Here is a 22,921-nt window from a genome sequence, read left to right on the forward strand (position 1 = left end):
CGGGATTAGCTCTTGGAGAGCTGAAGACGATGGCACCGCACGCCCACTCCGAAATACTACGCCGGCTCCGGCCAGGAAGGATAACGCACCGATGGGGGGGAGCAACGCAGTATCTTGCTCAATGTCATCCGGCGCTCGCTCGGCGCAGCCAGTGTACCGAGACGGTAGTTGTGCCAAATAGCTATTTGCATATGTAGATGAGCCATGGAAGCATCCGCCACAACACTTGGCTATATAGCCTATCAACGAAGTGCTGAAGGCAGTATTTTTCACGCTTTTCCAAAATGTTTCTCACCAGCCAGCCAGCAGCAGCGGAGTGGCACTACGTTTAGTGTGACAATGTGCGTCTATGTTCGGTATTAGCTACATGCTGCCGTCCCAGTTTATTTGCCACCGACAACGACAGCAACCCGGCCGGTCGGTCGGTCCGTGGACGGGAGAGAGAGGTGGGGAAATGTATTGGACATCTGCCACTGATTGTGTCTGAGGGGGCAAGGTAAGGATGATAGTAACATGCTATAGCACGATGAAAGTATCCTGGGTGCATTCTCGTTACTTTACTACATATGTATAATAGTGAAAGTAGGTAACGTCGACTCGCCGGCTCACATGGTGATATTGAAATGGAGCACATTCACCGGGACGTTACTCCTTCCCAGTAGTGGGTAGTGATATGGGTACGACAAAGCCGACTAATTGGGCCAACCGGTGGGTGGCTAAAGCTACTGTGACGTGACACTGTTCCATAAGTAGTAACAACATTGACTTTTACATCGTATGCAGACCCATAGAGTAATAGTTTTTATGTTAGTTGGGCTTTTATCCTGCAGCCTAGTTATTAATATGCAAATTAGTATTAGGTCGAACGAGCACTACTGTTTAGAACTGGGTTTACTTTAAACCTTCCGTAATTTTCGTTATTCATATGGAGATAAGATGCATTTAAATTGCTTTGCGTTTAATTGTTTGGTAAACCACCACGCCCGGTCGCACGCCTTCTGATCATGCTTTTCTGTTTCTGTTTACAGGGGCCATCTTCGAGCAGGGCACGGATGAGATCCAGTCCGCCTTCAAATTTGCCATGCTAAACCACAACTTGAACGTGACGGCACGCCGGTTCGAGCTGCAGGCCTACGTCGACGTAATTAACACGGCGGATGCGTTCAAATTGTCACGACTCAGTAAGTATCCTATCAGGCGCATACAAACAACGATGGGGCATTAAACGGGCGGAGGCGATGATGGTGGAAAGGCAACGCGAACCGCCAACAAAGGGATCGGTTCGGAACGCTGAAATTGCGTGTTGCCCACCAGGATGACCGCCACTTCCGAACGCATTTAATTGTCCGGTTCACTCCACCAGCTGATAATTGCATCCCGATCGACGTATAATTTGTGATGGAAACTTCCTCTTCCTGATGGGACTGGCGATTGCTTTTAAATGATGGAGAACTGTTACTGTATTTATCTTGCGTTCTCTGCTAGCATGATTGCTCATCAAAGAAGTGTCAAAACAAGTGGTCTTAAAACCGTTCTATTCAAGCACGAACATCAGATAAATTTGAATAATTTGCTCATCATTCGATCTAACTTCTCCTTGTTCGTATCATGACAATATAAAAGTTAAAATATCCTCTTAAACTTATTATTTCACGTACACACCACGTATAAAGAATTAACTCTGCTTTCCAAGTTTTCTCCATCAACATGTTGTTCTTATGAATTTCAATTAATTTATGTTTAGTAATTGCTTCACTTTTTTTGTTAAACTATAAACGAAACGATTATTATTTTGCAAGTTAAATTTTTGTCTTAAATACAATTGTTCCACCAATAAAAACTAGACCATTGGTATAAATTCAAAACCAACACCAAAGAACCCTACTAATGGATGTCGTAAAAACCCCGAAAAAAGTTTCCACATTTCAATCGAACCTGTCTGCTTCACGGCGCTGCGGCGGCCCCCGCGCACCGGATGGGTGCCGCAGACATTAATTCGTAAATCGTTATGCTAATTGCATCCGCTGGCAAACAGGAGCAGACGACAGTCGACAAGTAATCCATCCTTGGTTGGGCCCTTCCTTTCACCACGGCGAGGCCGTGGCGGCTTGCAAGGGCACGGAACTCGGCAGAGTTCTAAAAAGAAACGACAAGCTCATTAAGTGCGAGTGCGAGCAAGAGCGTAAGGTCCACGGTGTGCGGTGGAAAGTTTTACAATCGCTCCAGAAGCTTAGTGGGGGCCACCACTCAACAATTGGGGGACACTTTTATGTTAATATTTGCACTTTACACCCTTCGGTAACGGCAATAGTAGGCAGTAGCAGCAGCAAAAGCTTACACTTGGGGGGTGTTTTCGACCAGCCAGGGGGTGGAGCAAACGAGCTAATGCAAATACCGTTAATGGTTGACCGCGGCACACTGTGGCAGTCAATAAATATTTAATGTTCGCCCGAGATTTGTGGAACAATCGCCACCGTCCGTAAGGGATGGAATTCATCACGGCCTCCAGCCGTTGGCGTTTGTCCAGCCGTCTTTAAACGAGCGAAAAATGGAGCTTAATTGAAAGCAATTGACAGTCGGGGGTTTCTCTTTATTTGAATATCTTTAAGTGAGGGTTGTAATGTTTGCTTGTTGTTCATTGCAGAGTCCAAGCAAAAAAGAAATAATTTTATTTTGACCAAATTATTTATTGCCGAAACATTTTCAGTAACTGACTCCAACTGTTAGCTAATGAAAATAATGATTTTCATTACAAAAAGCTGACTTGTTTAATACTACCGGCAAATTTTTCACTTTAATTGTTAAAACCTTGAAAGAGCGAGAAAAAAACTACTGAAAGAGCCAACACAATAGAAACTAGAAAAGAACAGTAAAAAGACAGACTGGAAACCAGCCCTCTGCTATTTTTGTATTTCCAGTAATGCGGAGCTCTACGCTCCCTTCTAGTCTGTCAAATATTTTTTTCTTCACACGCTGTCCTTCTATATCCTGGGAATTTTGCTACTAAATTTACTAATGCCAAGATTCTTCTAATTCTTGTTCATTTCCAAATAACATGTTACTCCTCTTCTGTGTGTCTCTTTTCTATATAAAAGTCTCCGTTGACATCTGTGATGACCTGTGCATATTTGCATTGTTTTGTTCTAGTTCGTCACCGTGAATTTTATTTGTCACTTTCGTTGATTTTTTCGGTGGTATCCATAATAGTTACAGAGGAAGACACAGTGAGAATAGATGTTTAATGCGTGGTCAATGACTGAAGTCAAAACGTCCGCTAAAAGCATCATAGTTTTTTTTCTTTTCTATGAAAAAATCAACGAAAATGACATATATTCCTGCCATACTGCAAACGGTGATGACAGAAACGGAAAAATAGCCAAAGAAAAGGAAAAAATGCCCATAATTCAAATGAATATATAGTTTAAACTTGCATAACTGTTTATGTACATAATTTGGTAGTCGATTCACACTAAATAAAGCCACCTTTTCAACAAAGATCGTACAAAGTCATTTTATTTATTAATGGTCGATTTAAGCTATTTCATTGGGCAAGGATCTTAATTGATGATCGCATCGAATCAATTTACTTACAAACAATCGCACCGCACCATTTTGTCTATTTGTTTATTTGTCCATATAAGTACTCTGACATTTAATGTCTTAATGAATGTGCTAGTGAAAAACGTAAACCCTTAATTTACAACATGGTAGATCTAGAAATCTTATTTTTAAAACTATAGCTAGGTTCATTGAGAGCATGCAATTCTTCCACCAACGAGAAGGCACGAATGCAAGCCGCGACTGGTTCATTATACCCGAAAGATGTTCTATGAAACCGAGGTACAAGTAGTGTGTCATTACGCAGTGTCCTTTGCGGGGCCCGCAAATTTAAAGCGGAAAGCAGCCAAGGGGAGTCGATTTCATTATTCCAAAGCTTTCCAGTATTGTCAGTATTGCTTGCTGAATCGTTCGTCGTCGTTGTAACGTATCTAATCCCAGAAGTTTTAAAAATCTATTTTCGTAACGAGCGATATGCTTCATTAAACAATGATCGTACCGAATCATTCCATTTATCCATGGTCGTACCGAACCACATACACTGAAGTCGCTCTTTATGCGGTTTATTTTTTTTTACGCGAATTTCGGTATTCAAGCGGGTTTTTTTTTACGCGACAAAATTCAAGACTTAAGGACCTTGCAATATCGAAGACTTCTACTAAAAATTAAATTTAAACCCTCAATTGGCCAACTGAAAGCTCAATGAACCGGGCACAGCACACTGGTCCAGAACCTTTTTTGGTGCGCATTAGCTTTGAGCGGGTAAACTTGGTTAACCTTTGGAAGAGTTTTTTAAAATTAAAAGTTCTATGTCTATCGTCCAGCGGAGTTCAAATTTTGATTAATCCCCGTAAAAGTGCTATAAATAATTTATTTTTCTTCAGTTTCAATACAACACATTGATGTGTTCTGCAAAGTTTTTTCAGCATATTACAAGAAATTTTGCTGAAAACAGTAACCTTCCACCTCTTCAGCAAAGATAGAAAAATCCTATTTTTTTCTCAAACGAAAAATCATTAAAATCAGTTTTTCTATTTTAGCTGTTTTTGTAGTTGTATGATAGCTCTAGCCATCCCAAGCCCCTACCTAGCGCCTCCACGTGGCCATACCTGGAAATACTTCAATTTGTATAATTGAGTAGCCAAGCTAGGAGGTGCGGGGTCGTGCGGTTTTCAGTTCCTAACCTTGCAAATATAGTTTTAGGCAACCATTAAACCACACGACTTTAATTTCAAGTATTATATGATTTATACTAATTTTTTGGTAAACTAATCTATTTTCAGAGAGCGAAATAAGGCGCTATATCCTTGGCCAATTGCAGCCTGGCTTCTGGTCTAAATGCCATTAGTTCATCCCTGAGGGTCCGGAGTATCACTTAACCCTTATTAGCAAAGATACTCCCAACGATTGTAAATAAATCATTATCTATGTATATGGGAAGCGTTTGGTACGGGAGGTCCACGCTTTCTTCCTTCCCTTGATTTCAAGGAGTTTGATGGAATTAGGTATTTTTTCTAGTTCCACTTGATTCCTTGGAATTCTCTCTGCGGTACATGCTGCTCAGTTGGCCTGGCCGTTGACAAGAAAAATGATTGATTCAAGTAATCGTCATTTTCCAGGATGCCTTCCAGAATTGGCTGCGTTAGTGTGAGATTAGATTAGATAGATTAGATCAAGCGGGTTTTTTTACGAGAATTTTGAAATTTACACGTTTTTTCACGCGAAATGTATTTTTCGCACCCTTCCTTCTCAGGGATATTGGTCGATAAGTTCCAATTCGATCGTGTGATTAAAGAACTCCGCCTTGCGTAATAAGGGAAGCTATCTAATTCCATTTAGAGACACGAAGTGGACTTACTTACCAACGGTGAACTAATTCGACTCGGTCTTGTTGCCGCGTTGAATATTTATTTCATACTGATTTTACATCTATCGGAGCGCTCGGATTCGCTCCCGAAATCGTCCGTAGACTTGCAATTGATTTATTTGTTATATTGCGCTATTGTGCTTGATTTATAATAACTAGCTCAAGTGACACCGACCCCTGTATTTAACTTGCGTTGAGTTTCAAATAGGTTTTTAGGTTTTTTTCAAGTCAAACTGAATGATACAAATTTTCAAGAACTTTTATTTAATTTTAATTCTTAATTATTTAAAGGATATTTTATTTTGTAGGCGATATAACATTGCAACTAAGAAAACTACAAGGTATGCAGCCCTAAGGGTTGTACGAAAGGGTGACGTAGGACTATATCAGTTCAAAAACTAATTTGTTTATTTGTTTATTTGTAAAAATCAACTGACATGGATTATCTTATTGAATATTTCTGGTCGGTTTATAAAAAGCTAACACTATACAATTTTTGAGCAAACTTATGTGATGGTTCATTAAATTTAAACAAGCTTTCCACAATAGAAAAAGTCCGGATGCAGGCAGTTATTGGCTCATAGGATCCAAAGGTGGTCCGATGGAATCTCGTTTGCAGTAGCTCGGTTGAGCGCAGGGCACGATGCGATGCACGAAAGTTGATGAGAGACAGGATGCTCAATGACTCGATTTCGCCATTTAAGATCTTTGCAACACACACTGCTTGCTGAACTTTCCTGCGCTGTTCAAGTGACTGAAGACCCAATAAACGGCAACGATCGGCGTACGGTGGTAGATTGATTGGGTCGCGCCATGGTAGGTCTCTCAACGCAAGCCTCATGAAACGTTTTTGCACTCTTTCGATACGCAAATTCCACAACTGATAGGGGCACCATACCAAGCAAGTATTTTCAATCAACGGGCGAACTAATGAGCAGTACAGCACCTTCATGCAGTGGGGATCACTGAAGTCACGTCCAATTTTAGCGATGAAACCGAGCTGTCGGGAGGCTTTCGATACTGCCGTGGTATGATGTAAGTTGAACGTGAGTTTGGTGTCAAGCAGTACTCCAAGGTCATTGACTTGATCGACTCTTTTGAGTACATGCTCATTTATTTGGTAGTTGAAAACAACCGGACTGGCGATGCGGGGGAAAGTCATCACTTGACATTTTGTGATGCTGGTAACAAGCCAATTTTTCTTGCAGCAATCAACAAACACATCCAAGAGCCTTTGAAGCCGGATACAATTGTCTATGGAACGAACTACTGAATATAATTTCAAATCGTCAGCATACATTAGCTTGCATCCAACTCCAAGCAGCAAAGCAATATCGTTCACAAACAGCAAAAACAGAAGCGGTCCCATGTTGCTACCTTGTGGTACACCCGACAAGTTGGTTAACTGGGAAGAGAAGCAAGAGTCGAGCTGTACGCATAGGACTCTACCACATAGGTAGGAACTGAGCCATTTCGTAAAATTCTGAGATGCACCAAGTCGCAAAATTTTCTGCAGCAGTATTTTATGGTCAATACGATCGAACGCAGCCTTCAAGTCCGTGTAGATTGCATCAATTTGTGCCTTTTGTTCCATATGTGATATACAAGTAGATGTGAACTCCAATAGGTTTGTGCTTACGGATCGACCAGGCACAAATCCATGTTGGTCGGTAGAGATATAGCATTTTGTTTTAGCAAGAAGAAAATTGCTCACTCCTATTTTAAATAGCTTGGACGTAGCAGAAAGACTAGTGAAGCCACGATAGTTTCGAACGTTCCGACGGTCGCCACTTTTAAACACCGGGAACATGAATGACTGCTTCAAGATCGTCGGAAATTTCCCGTCCTTAAATGATTTGTTGAATATCTGGCACAACGGATCCACTAATGCAAGTGCACAACGGGTGAATACTAGAGCCGGAATTCCATCGGGTCCAAGGCAACTTGCACGTTTCATTTTCTTGGCAGCTGACAGAATCATACCAGATGTTATTTCAAAAGTGTTTATATCCACTAAATCAGCAGGAACATCAGCAGATGCAACGACAACCTCCGAATCAGATGCAGATTTTTCAGCAAAAACGGACGCGAAAAACGTGTTCATTGGATGCAATGGTGGCTTTGAAAATATGTGGATGGCGGCTCAAAGGCATTGCACCTGCAACCATTGAGATTCAGATATTTCTTTTAAAAATCACTTGTGTGCATCATTAAGGTTGAAATAGTAATGAATGTATTTCATTTCTGAGTTGGGGCGAACCAACCAACGGTTGAAAGCGCCATCAAATAGTAAATAAATAAATAAATATTTCATTTGTACGGGTTCCAAATTTGGTTTCATTTGCTTGATTAGTTCTCGAGTTATGAGGAAATTTGTATTGCATTTGTATGGGAGCCCCCCCTCTTAAAGGAGGGAGGGGTCATAATTCGCCATCGAAAAAATTAACGCCTCCTAAAACCCTCACATGCCAAAGTTGGTTCACCTTTGTTTGATTAGTTCTCGAGTTATGCAGAAATTTGTGTTCCATTTGTATGGGAGCCCCCTTCTAACGGGGGGACGGGTCTGTAACTATAATAAGAACCTTCTCCAGCCTCCAGGGCTTGTTCGTTCACTTTGACTCAATTTTGATTCATTTAACAGTACCGTCTCAGCCGAGCAAAATTTGACAAAGCTGTATATGGAACATTTGTAGAACTAGTTACAATATTCAATTTTTCTGAATAAAGTTTTGTTGTATCTGTTGTAGTCATGATGCTACAATGCTAGTATGTCACTAGTAACTAAATGAACATTCATTTAGTCACTAATAAGGTACTAGCATTGTAACACGATCAATACAAAAGATATAGTAAAACTTATTTGACGTGGTTATCGACTGTATTCAATAATTCTTTAGACTTGGGTTTTATCGGCTCATCAGTCAGAAAAAACAAACGAAATTTAGCTTTGCCCTAACGTTTCAACATTATATTATGTCTTTTTCAAAGAGCTGTAAGGGAAAGGGGTACACAAAATATATGTGGTTTTACATTAATCGGAAACATTTCTTACAAACAAATTTTTCTCAGTGTACTTACATAGCTATTCGTTTTGTCGTATTATTGTTTATATAGGTATCGTCATTGTGCGTCAAATGTATCGTCCTGTTATATGAATTGTCAAAGGTTTCTTAATACATAAACATATAGTACATAATACATAATACATAAACATACATATAGTAAAACTTTATTCAGCAAAATTGCAGATAATAACTGGTTCTACAAATGTCCCATATATAACTTTGTCAAATTTTGCTCGACTGAAACGGTACTATCAAATGAATCAACATTGAGTCAAAGTGAACGAACAAGCCCTGCCAGCCTCAAACACCCCTGCATGCAAATTTTCACGCCGTTCAGTATATACTATAAGGAACTATAAGGAACATACAGACAGACAGGCGTACAGACAGATGGTCAGAAATTCATTTTTATATCTATATATATAAAAGTGAGCTCCAGAACGCCTTGACCGATCTCCACCAAATTTGGCACACTTGTTCCTTGATATAAGAGAATCAGCACGGGGGGGTTGACAAAAGGGGGGGTTCGTAACAGGAGAGGAGGCCATAACTCTAAAATGCCTTGACGCTTATTCATCAAACTTGGCACAATTGTTTCCTGGTATAAGAGAATCAGCACTGGGGGGGTTAACAAAAATGAGGGAGGGAGGTTCCCTGATAGGGGAGGAGGGTCCCCAAAAGGGGGGGGGCATAACTCCGAAAAGCCTTGACCGTTCTTTATCAAACTTGGAACACATGTTCCTTGGCGTCAGGGAATTAGCACTGGGTAGTCATCAAAAAGGGGGGAAGGTTCCCTAATAGGTGAAGGAGGCTCCCTAATAGGGGGGAGGCCATACTTCCGAAACGGCTTGACCGTTCTTCATCAAACTTGGTACACATGTTCCTTGACATAAGAAAATCAGTACTGGGGGGTCAACAAAAAAGATGGGGGAGGTTCACTAATAGGGGGAGGCCATAACTCCGAAACGGCTTGACTGTTTTTTATCAAACTTGGCACGCATGTTCCTTAATATGAGAGAATCAGCACTGAAAGGGTTGACAACAGGGGGACCGAAATGTTTAGACGGTTCTCCCATAAGTGACGGTAGGACAAAAAGAGGAGCTGATGACCGGAGATTGCTGACGAGAAGGGCGGAGTAACCCCCATATGACTGTAACAATTTATCTATCAGAATACGAAACATTAAACTGCAATGCTCGCAGCTGTAGATTTGCCAAGTGTAATTATGCACCGAATCAAAGTGACCTGTATAAAAAGTGTTCGATCATTAGTGCCAATTGTTGTTAGCCGACTCTGTTTGAGTTACAGGGGCAATTGGTTACAAATCGCAAATATGACGTGCCATTCGAATTTCCTTCTCTTTTGACATTAATGGCAACAGGCACATAAGTTAGCGGTGTCGATTCACAGTCTCTTGCTCCTAGAAGGTTGTACTAGTTTACTTTCACAGCTTACCGCTCGTTATAAAGTAGAAAATATGGCACATACGCAAAAATCTCTGTTTTATTTGTATGAGAGTTCTTATTCCCCTACCACATGAGGGATCCCAAAACATCATAAAATAAATTCATGTCTCCAAAAAAACCCACATGCCAAATTTGGTTCCTTTTGCTTAATTAGTTCTCGAGTTATGAGGAAATTTGTGTTTCATTTGTATAGGAGCCCCCCCCCCCCCCCTCTTACGCCCTCCATAAAATAACTCTCTTATTCCCTCCCTAAAATTGCTCATCATTTTATCTATCCAACGACATATAAGTTGTTCAGTTTCGTTCAGTAGTTTAGTATTTATTGGCATTTGAAATCTTTCATCCAAACGTTACACGTTATTCACAAAGTGCTACCCAGTCATAGTATAGTAAACAATGACGTAGTCCTCGTCAAAAAAGCGACAAAGACCTCTTGTCCCAACAGTTCGAACATTTTTAACGACATCCAGACTCATGCTAATTTGATATCTGTGCTTGGGAAGTACACCAGACAAAGTGAAAGTCCTCTCGTCTTAATAAAATTTATTAGAACCGCTTTAAACCTAGACCAATTTGATATCCTGAAAGTGAACAAAAAGTAAGCGACCAACTCTATTCTTTACCCGATTGTATTCATGTGCTGCAAGAATTTACTCAAAATTGATGTCTTATATGAAAAAGCAGTTTTCAAAGTGATGAAGAATTAGCGACTGCCTGATCCGAAAATTGGTTTTGAGCGTTTAACATGTCCAGATATGACCAAACCCGACCCTAGCTAGCGTATTTAGCTTCCATTGATCTACTAATTGAATTCTAGTGTGATTTAAGGTATCGCACGGTAAGTTTTTGTTCATGGACGAAGCTGGCCACTTGTCTGGGTGTTCCCGAAAATTCCCGAAACTTGTCCAGATATAACCAAGTGGTACTAGGTAGTTGATCTGACTTCTATTGATCTAGTTTTTGAATTCTGGCGTAATTTGAGGTGTCGTATAATAAGTTTTTGTTTATGTTCGATACTGGCCATTTCCCACAGCGATAACTTAATCCGGACCATTTCCCGTTAGTCCCAATACAGTGTAATACTCCTAAAATGGTCGCCAATGGGTATATGTTGCAAAAATTCATCGATCGATTTTTTTCAAAATTGGCTCAGAGGTGTAGGATGGCAATACAAACCAACTAGCATTTGCCGTTTAAATGACCTATTTTATTTTTTAATAACGCTATTTTGAACACCGTGAGTAAATTAAAAAATTTCTTGACAAACGTTTAAAAAATATCAAACTTTGTCAAATTGAACCTGCATTCGTAGTCCTACGTAAGTCCCTCATTCGTGCCCCTCGGCAGAGACTTTTATAGTTTGTTTTTTTCTGAAAGACTGGATGAACTAGAAAATTTTGATATATACAGTAAAGATTTGTATAATTCGGTGGGTGGTGCTGTATGACCATCGCGATATCTCAACTGTCTATTAACCAATGAAGTTGATTTTTGGTAGTTGACTAGGTTATACCACATGCTAACAATGTACCAAAAATCAACTTTATTGGTTAATGGACAGCTGAGACATCACGATGGGCGTACAGCACCACCCACCGCTTTATACAAATCTTTACTGTAGTTATATTGGGTCGTTCAATATAGATGAGGCTCACACCCACACTCATTTGGTTGGCACGCGAATGTTTTACTAACTAAACTACTGTCGCACTCTTATATTTTAAACGCAAAGCTTTGGATTTTGAATTTATATTCCTGCAAGGCAAAATTCTGCGTCAAAAAATTTAATTGAATCTACAAATCCTAACACTGCTAACATCAAAACCTTTATTTTGCCAGCTCTGAAAATTTCTTTGGTAAAAACCGAGCGGTAAACCAGCAAGGGGACTTAAACTAATTAAACACCGAACCAAAAGCAAGTGTGAACTGGCAATTTTTTCTGCTAGCCTATCAAGTCTGTATCGCACTACTAAGGCAAACATTTAGCAGTTTAATTGAAAGTAGTCTGCGAAAGCTTATCACATCGAGTCACACCACTACTAGGGAGGGTTGCTTATGAACGAGTCGGGTAACACAATATTTGCGGCCGGCTTACCGACAGCGACAGGACACGCACATCGCAGTCAAATGGTAACAAAACATCGCGCGCTAGATAACGTTCGTCGCTGTCGACTGTCTGTCGCGACGCAGAACGAAATGGTTCCGCTAACCGAGCCAGCCGTGCGGAGAGCCTTTTTTTCTTTCTTCAACTCCAATTTCGCAGCCCGGAGTGTCGAGGTAAGCGCGCTATCTGATGCACGACCGGAAAAGACATTCGCCGTTAGAGCGTGAAATGTAATTTTATCATGTTTCGCCGGATTGTACTGATGCCACTTTATCCGATGCCGGTGCTGGCTGGTGCCGTGCCAGTTTTGTGGGTAGCAAACTTCACGCGGTTGTGCGAAGTAAGGCTTTCGCCGGATTTGAATATATAGATGTCATCCCAGGATAAACCGTATGCTGTACCACAAGTCGATGCGACAGGTACCATCCAACCGGCTCTGTGAGTGTGTATTTTGAACGGAATAAGCCACAGATTGCATCATTTTGGCAGAAAGTCAAAAAATGGGGGAAAACTGGCATTACAAATCCTGTATTGGATCAGCTCCAACGATGTTTTATTCTACATTTCAACTTGTTTTTTGCCTTTCTCGGGAGAAAAAATTGACTGCAAGGCCCCGTGACGACTTAAGCTGCTCGATACTTGCGGCGCCCCAGTCGCGACAAAATTCAATTTCGCTTACTGCTGACGGCACGGTGATGGCGAAAATAAAAACCCGAATTCGTTCGTTCGCTCGTACGCTGACTTCATGATAATTTGCGTTTGTCGTTTTATTACACGTGAGTGAAGTGGAAATAATCATGATTTTGCCGAGCTTACACACCAGCCAGCCCACAGCAATGCGACGACAACGACGACGCCCGGTCTCAGGTGAAATGTGCGTGAACAGGTACGCAGGAGAAATGTCCCGAAGTTGAAAGGAATTGGGTTGTTCGTATTCTGATAAGAATAATTTAAGACTGCGTAGTGATGGTAACAATTTTGACCGACTTTTCATCCTTTTCTTGATGCATAAAAATAAACTTTGCTAAATTTATTCTGAAATTACCATTTTGAAATATTTTTTAAAATAAATCACTTAAAAAATCGCATCACACTGCTAGCTGAATAACGCCGGGCTATGTATGTGGAAAGCATTAAAATTTCCTAGGATATTTGTGCGTAAAATCATTTCAAAAGGAATCTCTGAAAGCCAGAAAGATGTCATATGTCAGCCCACACCTGTCAGAGAGCGAGACTGTCTTCTCCGTACACGTATGTGCCCTTGTGGTGTTCCTCAATATTTTGAGTAACAAACTTTGACATTCGGGATGAAATCCCAAATAAGTATTTTAGGTATATCAAAGCAAAATGATGCGGTATAAAGACACAAGACAGCAGGTGTTTTCTTTTGCTGAAATGGCCCTCACGCAGAGTAGTAAGCGAATCTGATCGTTTCTTAAACAAGAAATGTATTTTACTACAAACAATAACGAGTCCTTGCTGTTATTTTTTAAAGTAAAGGTTTGATTTGACAGTAAATGGTATTAAAATGGCATTAAAACAGACGAAAATCCAAAGAAAATTTGGTAAATGAGCAAAACTGCGTTTACATTAATAAAACAAAAAACAAAACTACTGACTCTGGTAACTATGGCAATACCAGATTTCCACGTAATCACAAGTCCGTACTAAAACGGAAACAAACATTTACCGATCAAATCTTCCAGTTCGCTGTGCAATAATCAGAATAACATGGACACGGACCGTCGTCGACTGAACAGTACGGCTTCTGAGCCGCGCCGTGCAGCAAACGACGATAATAAAATGTCCTTTCTCTATTTATTTTGCTCGATTAATAACAAGGACTTGAACAAATTTATTTGAAATAAAATTTCTTCTCCCGGGAGTCGTCAGCATCCTACAGCTACTGCTACAGCTACAGCAGAGGTTCCTTTATTTCAATCTGCTACCGTTGGCTGCTCCTATTTGCAATTTTTCTATTGCCGTTCCGTTTCGCTCACCCACCAGACAGACTCGCGAAAATCCCGCGGCAACTTCTTTCAGACCGGCTTTTGCGTGTGTCTTGTGATGGTCCGTTGTATAGAATAAATGCAAATTAGCATTTAGCTCGAGAGACCTCCCAGTGTACTGGATGTGTACACTGCCGGTTTCTTATTGCCAACCTTCTCCGCCTTCCTTCCAACGGCACTTGACTCTTTGGGAATAGATGTCGGAGCAAAAAAAAAATGTTCAACAAGATTTTTGATTGACGTATCATATAATTGCTTTCTATTAGCAATTCCTGGGGGAAAATTTTCCATCGTTTGCACTGGAAGCTCTCTCTCTAGGCACGGGAATGATAACGGCGTTTCATGCCTGGTATTTCTAATTCTAAACACGATGCTTTTCACAAGTGGCTTTTCTGTGCTGAAGTTGGACTTGTACGCTCGAGAGACTCGGGAAGAACTTATTCAGTCGGCTTTTGTTGCGAAGAGACGCATAATTTCCTAGAGTTGTTTACGCTTAAGTCATCTGGATGGTATTTTGCATGGTCGAGAAGTATGCCGTCGGTACAGTCGTCGGTCTGAAGCAGTACGGCAAAATCTAACAGCTGAAGCACTTTATTGAATCTATTTGTTTCAGGATTTCATTCGGTTGAATCATTTGAAGAAATCGGGGTTGCTCTAAGCTGGTACATACTGAAATATTCAAGAATTTTCTAGGCGTACGGTTGTATGTGCAGAATGATGCCTCAATTGTGATTTGGACATTTGCTCTGCACTTATGAAAACGACTTTCAAACAGGAAGAGGAAACTAATCCAAACTAATTGTACATCGCGTTAGCGAAATCGCTTAAAGAGATCAAAGCAACTGTCACTAATGTAATAAAAGTGTTTGAAGAACATTTGTCGACAGCCTCGAAGCCAGGAACGGTGCGACATCGAAAATCGAAAGCCGCAGCGATTGCAAATGCTAGCATTTTCGGATGGAGCCTTAAATCCTTCGTTCGAGTTGTTGCAAACTAGCTGCTAGGTAAAAAATCAGCCAAACTATCAAAGGTTTAGATTCTAAATCACGACAATAAACCGAACCAAACGGCCAACTTGCCACTTGCCACTTGCCACTTGCCACTTGCCACTTGCCACTTGCCACTTGCCACTTGCCACTTGCCACTTGCCACTTGCCACTTGCCACTTGCCACTTGCCACTTGCCACTTGCCACTTGCCACTTGCCACTTGCCACTTGCCACTTGCCACTTGCCACTTGCCACTTGCCACTTGCCACTTGCCACTTGCCACTTGCCACTTGCCACTTGCCACTTGCCACTTGCCACTTGCCACTTGCCACTTGCCACTTGCCACTTGCCACTTGCCACTTGCCACTTGCCACTTGCCACTTGCCACTTGCCACTTGCCACTTGCCACTTGCCACTTGCCACTTGCCACTTGCCACTTGCCACTTGCCACTTGCCACTTGCCACTTGCCACTTGCCACTTGCCACTTGCCACTTGCCACTTGCCACTTGCCACTTGCCACTTGCCACTTGCCACTTGCCACTTGCCACTTGCCACTTGCCACTTGCCACTTGCCACTTGCCACTTGCCACTTGCCACTTGCCACTTGCCACTTGCCACTTGCCACTTGCCACTTGCCACTTGCCACTTGCCACTTGCCACTTGCCACTTGCCACTTGCCACTTGCCACTTGCCACTTGCCACTTGCCACTTGCCACTTGCCACTTGCCACTTGCCACTTGCCACTTGCCACTTGCCACTTGCCACTTGCCACTTGCCACTTGCCACTTGCCACTTGCCACTTGCCACTTGCCACTTGCCACTTGCCACTTGCCACTTGCCACTTGCCACTTGCGATCTGTTGAGACGAGGATCTTTTGTCATTTGTTCTGGCATACTTCCCTAACACAGACATCAAATTGGACTAGGTTAAATCGCGTTCGTAAGAAATTTTTGGACACGAGTAGGTTATGTCACTCCTTCTGGTGTAATTTCCAAGCAAAGACATCAAAATGAATTAGGTTTAATCGCGGTGTAAAGAAATCTTGTTTTGACGAGGAGACTTTGTCGTTTGTTCTGGTTCACTTCCCAAGCACAGATATCAAATCGGTATAGGTTTAGATCGTCGTAAAGAATCTTTGACCTTTAGGGACGGGGAGATTTTGTCACTTTTTTCTAAAATTTCTCTAAAACTATGATGGCGTCTTTTCCAACCAATCACTAAGCGGAGCTTTCCAGTTGGACAATGCTTCATTATTATCAACTTTTCAGTAGTACGTATTTTGAAATCAATAGGTTTCTTTATTGGTATGGATGTGTGGAAGATTTTTCGATCGATTGGCGCAAAAATATTTAAATTCGATCTGGAAACCGCTAAGCAATTAGCGCTTAAAATCTTTCATTTTTTAGTGATGCGCGCATTGTTTGATTTTTTGGAATGACACCTTAAGCCCAAACCTTTCCGTAAGACGTAATCCTACGTCAAAAATGATTTGCAAATTGATAAAAATGATATTTCAAGACATTCACTGTAGTTGTAGTAAACCATAAAGTTGGGTAACGAACTGTTGAACGGTCGAAAAATGTCAGCATTGTCGAATTGCACTTTCATTTGTAGTTCTACGTCAACTATGCGTACGACCCGCTAAGCACAAACCTTCATACGTTTTACTGCAAATGACATAAGGACTTGTTGTTCATATTATTATTTATTATTAGTATTCATTATTATTATTAGTATTCATTAAGACCGCACTGTGTCCAATGAATTTTTAAATAAATGACAAATGACAAATGACAAATATTCTTTTCCTCAAAATCATTAGTTTGATAATTGTGAAAGTCGATATTGCACGAAATCCTAACCTAATCTAATATAATCTCATACTAACGCAGCCAATTCTTGAATGCGTCCTGGAAAATGACGATTCTATAAATCCATCATTATTATGTGAATGACCAGGCTAACTGAGCAACATGAACCACAGAGAGAGTTCCAAGGGAGCCAGTGGAACCAGATAGATTGAAATCAAGGGGAAGGACGAAAGCGTGGACCTCCCGTACCAAACGCTTCTTATATTACTCTTATATTTTCAATCGTTAAGAACATTGTTAACTTTTTAAAATGTTAAAACTAATGCGTTTTAACACATCAGCTTTGCACGAATCGGTTTCCGGAGTCACTAGTTATCTAAATGTTTTGAAACTTTTCTTTAAATTGCATTTATGTCGCCGTAATTGTCGGAAGAGGGACACCAAAGAGAATCCCTCATTGTCACATAGGTCAATTTGAAAAATTACCACATATGGCCACGTGGAGGCACTAGGTAGAAACCAGTGCAGGATGGCCAGTGCTTTGATGGGCGCTTCTTCCTAGTTGTCTGCCTCATTTGATACCCCTAAAAAAAAAGTTTTCTACAACTCGCCCTTAGACATAACTTACGAGCAGTCAATAGTTTACGAAATACGATTTTTTAAACAATAATAAATACGCCCATTTTAGAAACGAGTCTTGACTTACAATAGTGCTTATATCTGTGGAAGGTGCATGCTTTCTATCCAAATCAGAAAGACTCCTGTCAGATTTCAGCTTTTAGGAAGATTTCGCGGAAAATTGCTCCTATGGCACCCAACTTTGGCGGACTGTGGGAAACCGTTACCAAAGTCGCAAAACAAGATCATCAGGCCTCAAAATTTATGACCACAGCTCAGGTCAAAGCTTTTGAGATAAAAACTGAAAAAATAGAACTGGACATCAATGAATTAAAATTTAGTTACGATACATTTGATCGGAAAAACAGCAAATCTTCGTCTTGATAATTTTCTCTGAAGTCTATCACTCGAATCGAATATCACTAGAAGAGTTGAAATATATACAAAGTGAGTTAGGCCATTGCAAATTATTTTTAAAGTTTTTGACTCCTCCTCCACCCTTCTCCCCGTTGACATTGGCTTGGAAAATAAATCAATTTTTTTTTTTTGTTTAAAAGCAATCGTCTGTGGACTCTACATTTTAAACAACTCGAAAAATGACAAAACTGAAACAAAACACAAAACAAAAATGACAAAAAATGAATCAACTCAAAGCTGAATCAAAATTTCCATTAACGTATATTTAGAAGTTATAAATATGACTTATTGCTATACCCTTTGCAATCCTGATGAGTACAAAAAAAATTTTCATGCTTCATCTACTTCCTGCTTAGATGACTGAAAATAATTTGTAGATAATTTGGTTCACCAAAAAAAAACACAATCAGCCTACAAAAACCTACATACACTCTAGCGATTTCACAAATCTCCCGGCACGTTCCCGGAAAGCCGGTACAAACCCTCGCCTCTTGCGCCATTGTTTGCCCTAGCGCATCTATCAACTTGGTATGCCCTATACTGTTCTTATTAAATAATTCCCGTCTTATCCTGATTTTGTACTTCCTGTTCTTCTTCTTCTCTCTTCTCTCTTGCAGTTTGTAATCAATTTTCCCGCGGCGTGTTCTCCATGCTCGGTGCCGTCTCGCCGGATTCCTTCGATACGCTGCACTCGTACAGCAACACGTTCCAGATGCCGTTCGTCACGCCCTGGTTCCCGGAGAAAGTTCTGACGCCGTCGTCCGGCTTTCTCGACTTTGCCATCAGCATGCGGCCGGACTACTATCAGGCCATCATAGACACGGTGCGGTACTACGGCTGGGATCGGATAATCTACATGTACGATTCGCACGACGGTAAGTTTGGAGTCTGTAGAGCTGAGCTGTAGTATGACAAAAGAGGAATGTGGGAAATTTCCCGCCGCGCGCTGCCAACATAGCACCGTCGCCGCCGCTGCCGCCACGCCGTAGCGGCAGTTGGCTTCCAGGCGAGTGAAAATGATTTTATCACAGATAATGTTATTTTGATGAAATTTGACGAATACTCGCACCAAGTCAACCGGCATGCCGTGAGTGAGGGTGGTGATGAATGAGATTTTATTGTGGGGTCCTATTTATTATTTTTTTGTCAGGAAATTATTCAATTCTAAGCGGTTCATTCGTGCATTTACAATTCTATTAATTTTTATTACTAACGTTATCTACACGGTAATATTTCTAAGCCATGCTCAACTCAGAGTGGCCCTAGCGCACCGAAAGCATCTGGAACCGGATATTTCAGTACAGCCAGCGGATGAAAATTGGCGATAAAATATTAAATTAAATTCCCGCCTGAGTAATCCATCACGAAGGCTGTGTAGCCATGTTTAGTACGGCGGCGAGGGATGAGATACATATTTGAGCCCCCTTCTTCTTCTGCTGCGCGTATGTAGCAATTTAGGTATGCTCAGCGAAACGTGTTTATACCTACATACGTGAACCGTGGCAAACACATATCACGCCACGCCATTCCAGTGATACACTTAGGTACCGGAGGAGAGCTAATCGATAATGTGACGGTTTGGGACAACTCTTCGCTCGGGAAATTTATTATCCTCGCTGGCCGGAATTGCTGCCTCTGCTGCTGCTGCTAAGTAACTAAAATGTTGCATTCATGTGATGCCATTTGCGTATTTCAAGCTGATTAACTTTACTGCAGATGCCGTTGAAAGCAAATGAGATATTAAAATCAGTCATTTAAGGTGAAATTAGTCGTCATCGATTCTACCAACTTCAAAAGCAGTTTTTTTGTTTGAGACAAAAATTCTGTTCATGAAAATATATTTGAAGTGTTCAGATTCCCAAGAAGAATGCAGTATTTACAAGTTTACGAACAAAACTCCGCTTTTGGGCCCAAAAATTGCTTCCAAAATTGGGCTCTTCGACGAAAAATTGAAGACTGCTAATTTCCCGTTAATTCGATCTGAACCATGGATTAGGGTTTAATGCTTTGCAAAACAACTTTTTTTGGATTAGTACGCAGATTTCATCCGGTAGAATGTTAAGATGTGCTCCATTTTTGAATTACTTTTAATCTATTTTTGTTTTCCATTATTTTTGAGCGTCTTTGGGCTACTTGGATTTTGCGTCTTTTTCTGTTTCATTATTGCATTACTTCAGTGTTATTTCTTGTACCATTTTCCATTACTATTGAATCAGTTTTATGTTATTTATGACATTTCAGTACTACTTTTGTATCATTGCTACCACTTTTCATTTCTGCATCCATGTCTTTTTTTGTTTTTTTAAGATTCTTTCTTTGTTTTTGTTTTTTTATTCATTATTCCCTCATTTTTGGGTAATTTTGACGTGCAAATTTGACAGTGTTGAATCATTTTACAATCATTTTTCTGTTAGTTTTGTATAATTTTAGTGTTATTTTCAAACTATTTCTGTGTGATTTTCTAGTTTTTGAGTAAATTTATCGGTTAGATTGTGCCTTTTCGAGGTCGTTTCAGACTCTCTTTTTTGTTCCATTAGCACGTTATTTTAGTTTTGTTTCTTGTAACGTTTCGTGTCGGTTTTGAATCATCTTTAAATTGTCTTTTGAATTATTTCGGTGCCATTTCTCTATCATTTCAGCATCAGATTTTATTTCCGTGTCATTTTTTTCTACATTTTTGAGCATTTTTCATTACGGTACTGATTTTTTATTATTTTTTGTCATTTTGTGCCATTTTTCATCTCTTTTGACCATTTACTATTGTTTCTTTTATTGCCATTTATGAATTCTTTTTGTACCATTTTCAATTTCTCTGTAAGTTTATTGTTATTTTCGTGCGTCTTTCGTGCCTTTTTGTTTAGTTCTTTTGTTGTTAAACTTTTTCTTGTGTCATTTTTGTAAAGCGTTTGAATTAATGTTCCACTTGGGATGATGATGATGATGATGATGATGATGATGATGATGATGATGATGATGATGATGATGATGATGATGATGATGATGATGATGATGATGATGATGATGATGATGATGATGATGATGATGATGATGATGATGATGATGATGATGATGATGATGATGATGATGATGATGATGATGATGATGATGATGATGATGATGATGATGATGATGATGATGATGATGATGATGATGATGATGATGATGATGATGATGATGATGATGATGATGATGATGATGATGATGATGATGATGATGATGATGATGATGATGATGATGATGATGATGATGATGATGATGATGATGATGATGATGATGATGATGATGATGATGATGATGATGATGATGATGATGATGATGATGATGATGATGATGATGATGATGATGATGATGATGATGATGATGATGATGATGATGATGATGATGATGATGATGATGATGATGATGATGATGATGATGATGATGATGATGATGATGATGATGATGATGATGATGATGATGATGATGATGATGATGATGATGATGATGATGATGATGATGATGATGATGATGATGATGATGATGATGATGATGATGATGATGATGATGATGATGATGATGATGATGATGATGATGATGATGATGATGATGATGATGATGATGATGATGATGATGATGATGATGATGATGATGATGATGATGATGATGATGATGATGATGATGATGATGATGATGATGATGATGATGATGATGATGATGATGATGATGATGATGATGATGATGATGATGATGATGATGATGATGATGATGATGATGATGATGATGATGATGATGATGATGATGATGATGATGATGATGATGATGATGATGATGATGATGATGATGATGATGATGATGATGATGATGATGATGATGATGATGATGATGATGATGATGATGATGATGATGATGATGATGATGAGGATGATGATGATGATGATGATGAGGATGATGTTACCTTTTTGGAGTCAATTTGGCATCTTTTTACCTTTGTTATACTATAACAAAGGTTTAGGAATTGGTCGAAAAACACGAAATTGATCCGAGGCCCGGAGGGCCGAGCCACATATACCAATCGACAGGGTTCGACGAACTGAGCAATGTCTGTGTGTGTGTGTGTGTATGTGTGTATGTATGTGCGGGGCGCAACTTTTCTATCGCCTGTTTCTCGGAGATGGCTGAACCGATTTGTTCGCTATTACTTTTGTTTGAAAGGTATTATTGCCTAGTATATCACTATTGAATTGCTTCGAGGTTCGACATTTCGTTTAAAAGTTATAAGTAAAAAAGTGAAAATTACGTGACACGATTTTCTCCGGAACCAAATGATCGATTTCAATGATTTTGGTATCGAATGAAAGCTCTAGTTAACACTAAATTTTTTTGGTAAATTTTATTGAAAACAAACAAGTAGTTTAAAAGTTATGCTTAAAAAACCTGTTTTGACAAGGTAATAATTATCGCCTGTTTCTTAGAGATGACTAAACCGATTTAGGCGTTATTAGTCTCATTTGAAAGGTAACATAACCTAATAGATCACTATTGATTTGTTTTTTGATTGGACGTTCAATTTGAAAGTTATGAGCAATTGAATACAACATATTAAAATTTACAATAATTTATAACGATTTCATCTAAGATGATTTATGTAATTTGAATTATTTTGGCATCAAATTAGAGATTTTAATGCTGCAAATATATCTGTAAAATTTCAGAAGAATCGGTTTTGCCGATCAAAAGATCAAATCCTCCAACACTCGCGCCAACTTTTGTAATACGGTTACTCGCGCGCACAATGACCCAACGCCAAAAAGACATGCGCACTAGAATTTTGACTGGGAAAACATGGTTTTAGGTTTATGGAACCTTCGGAAGAGTTTCTTGAAATTGAAAGCTCTATCGTCTGGTAGAATTTAAATTTTGATTAATCCCCCTAAAAGTGAAATATAAAAATTATTTTTCTTCAGTTTCAATATAACACATTGATATGTTCTGCAAAGGTTTAGAGCATCTAATTTCAAGAAATTTTGTTAAATACA

General features: G+C 39.8%; 1 protein-coding gene across 1 annotated transcript in view; it reads left to right on the forward strand.

Annotated features, from left to right (window-relative positions):
• The first annotated feature begins 1,033 nt into the window (after nt 1-1,033).
• The window catches only part of LOC128738853 (glutamate receptor 1-like), a 136,201-nt gene continuing 114,313 nt past the window's right edge, over nt 1,034-22,921 (forward strand). Inside the window, exons 1-2 of the mRNA XM_053834297.1 lie at nt 1,034-1,181; nt 18,524-18,781. Of these exons, the coding sequence (XP_053690272.1) occupies nt 1,082-1,181; nt 18,524-18,781 (358 nt within the window). The 5' untranslated portion in view covers nt 1,034-1,081. The remainder of the gene's footprint in view (nt 1,182-18,523; nt 18,782-22,921) is intronic.

The sequence above is a fragment of the Sabethes cyaneus genome, chromosome 2 (genome assembly GCF_943734655.1).
Source record: "Sabethes cyaneus chromosome 2, idSabCyanKW18_F2, whole genome shotgun sequence".
Taxonomy (NCBI): domain Eukaryota; kingdom Metazoa; phylum Arthropoda; class Insecta; order Diptera; family Culicidae; genus Sabethes; species Sabethes cyaneus.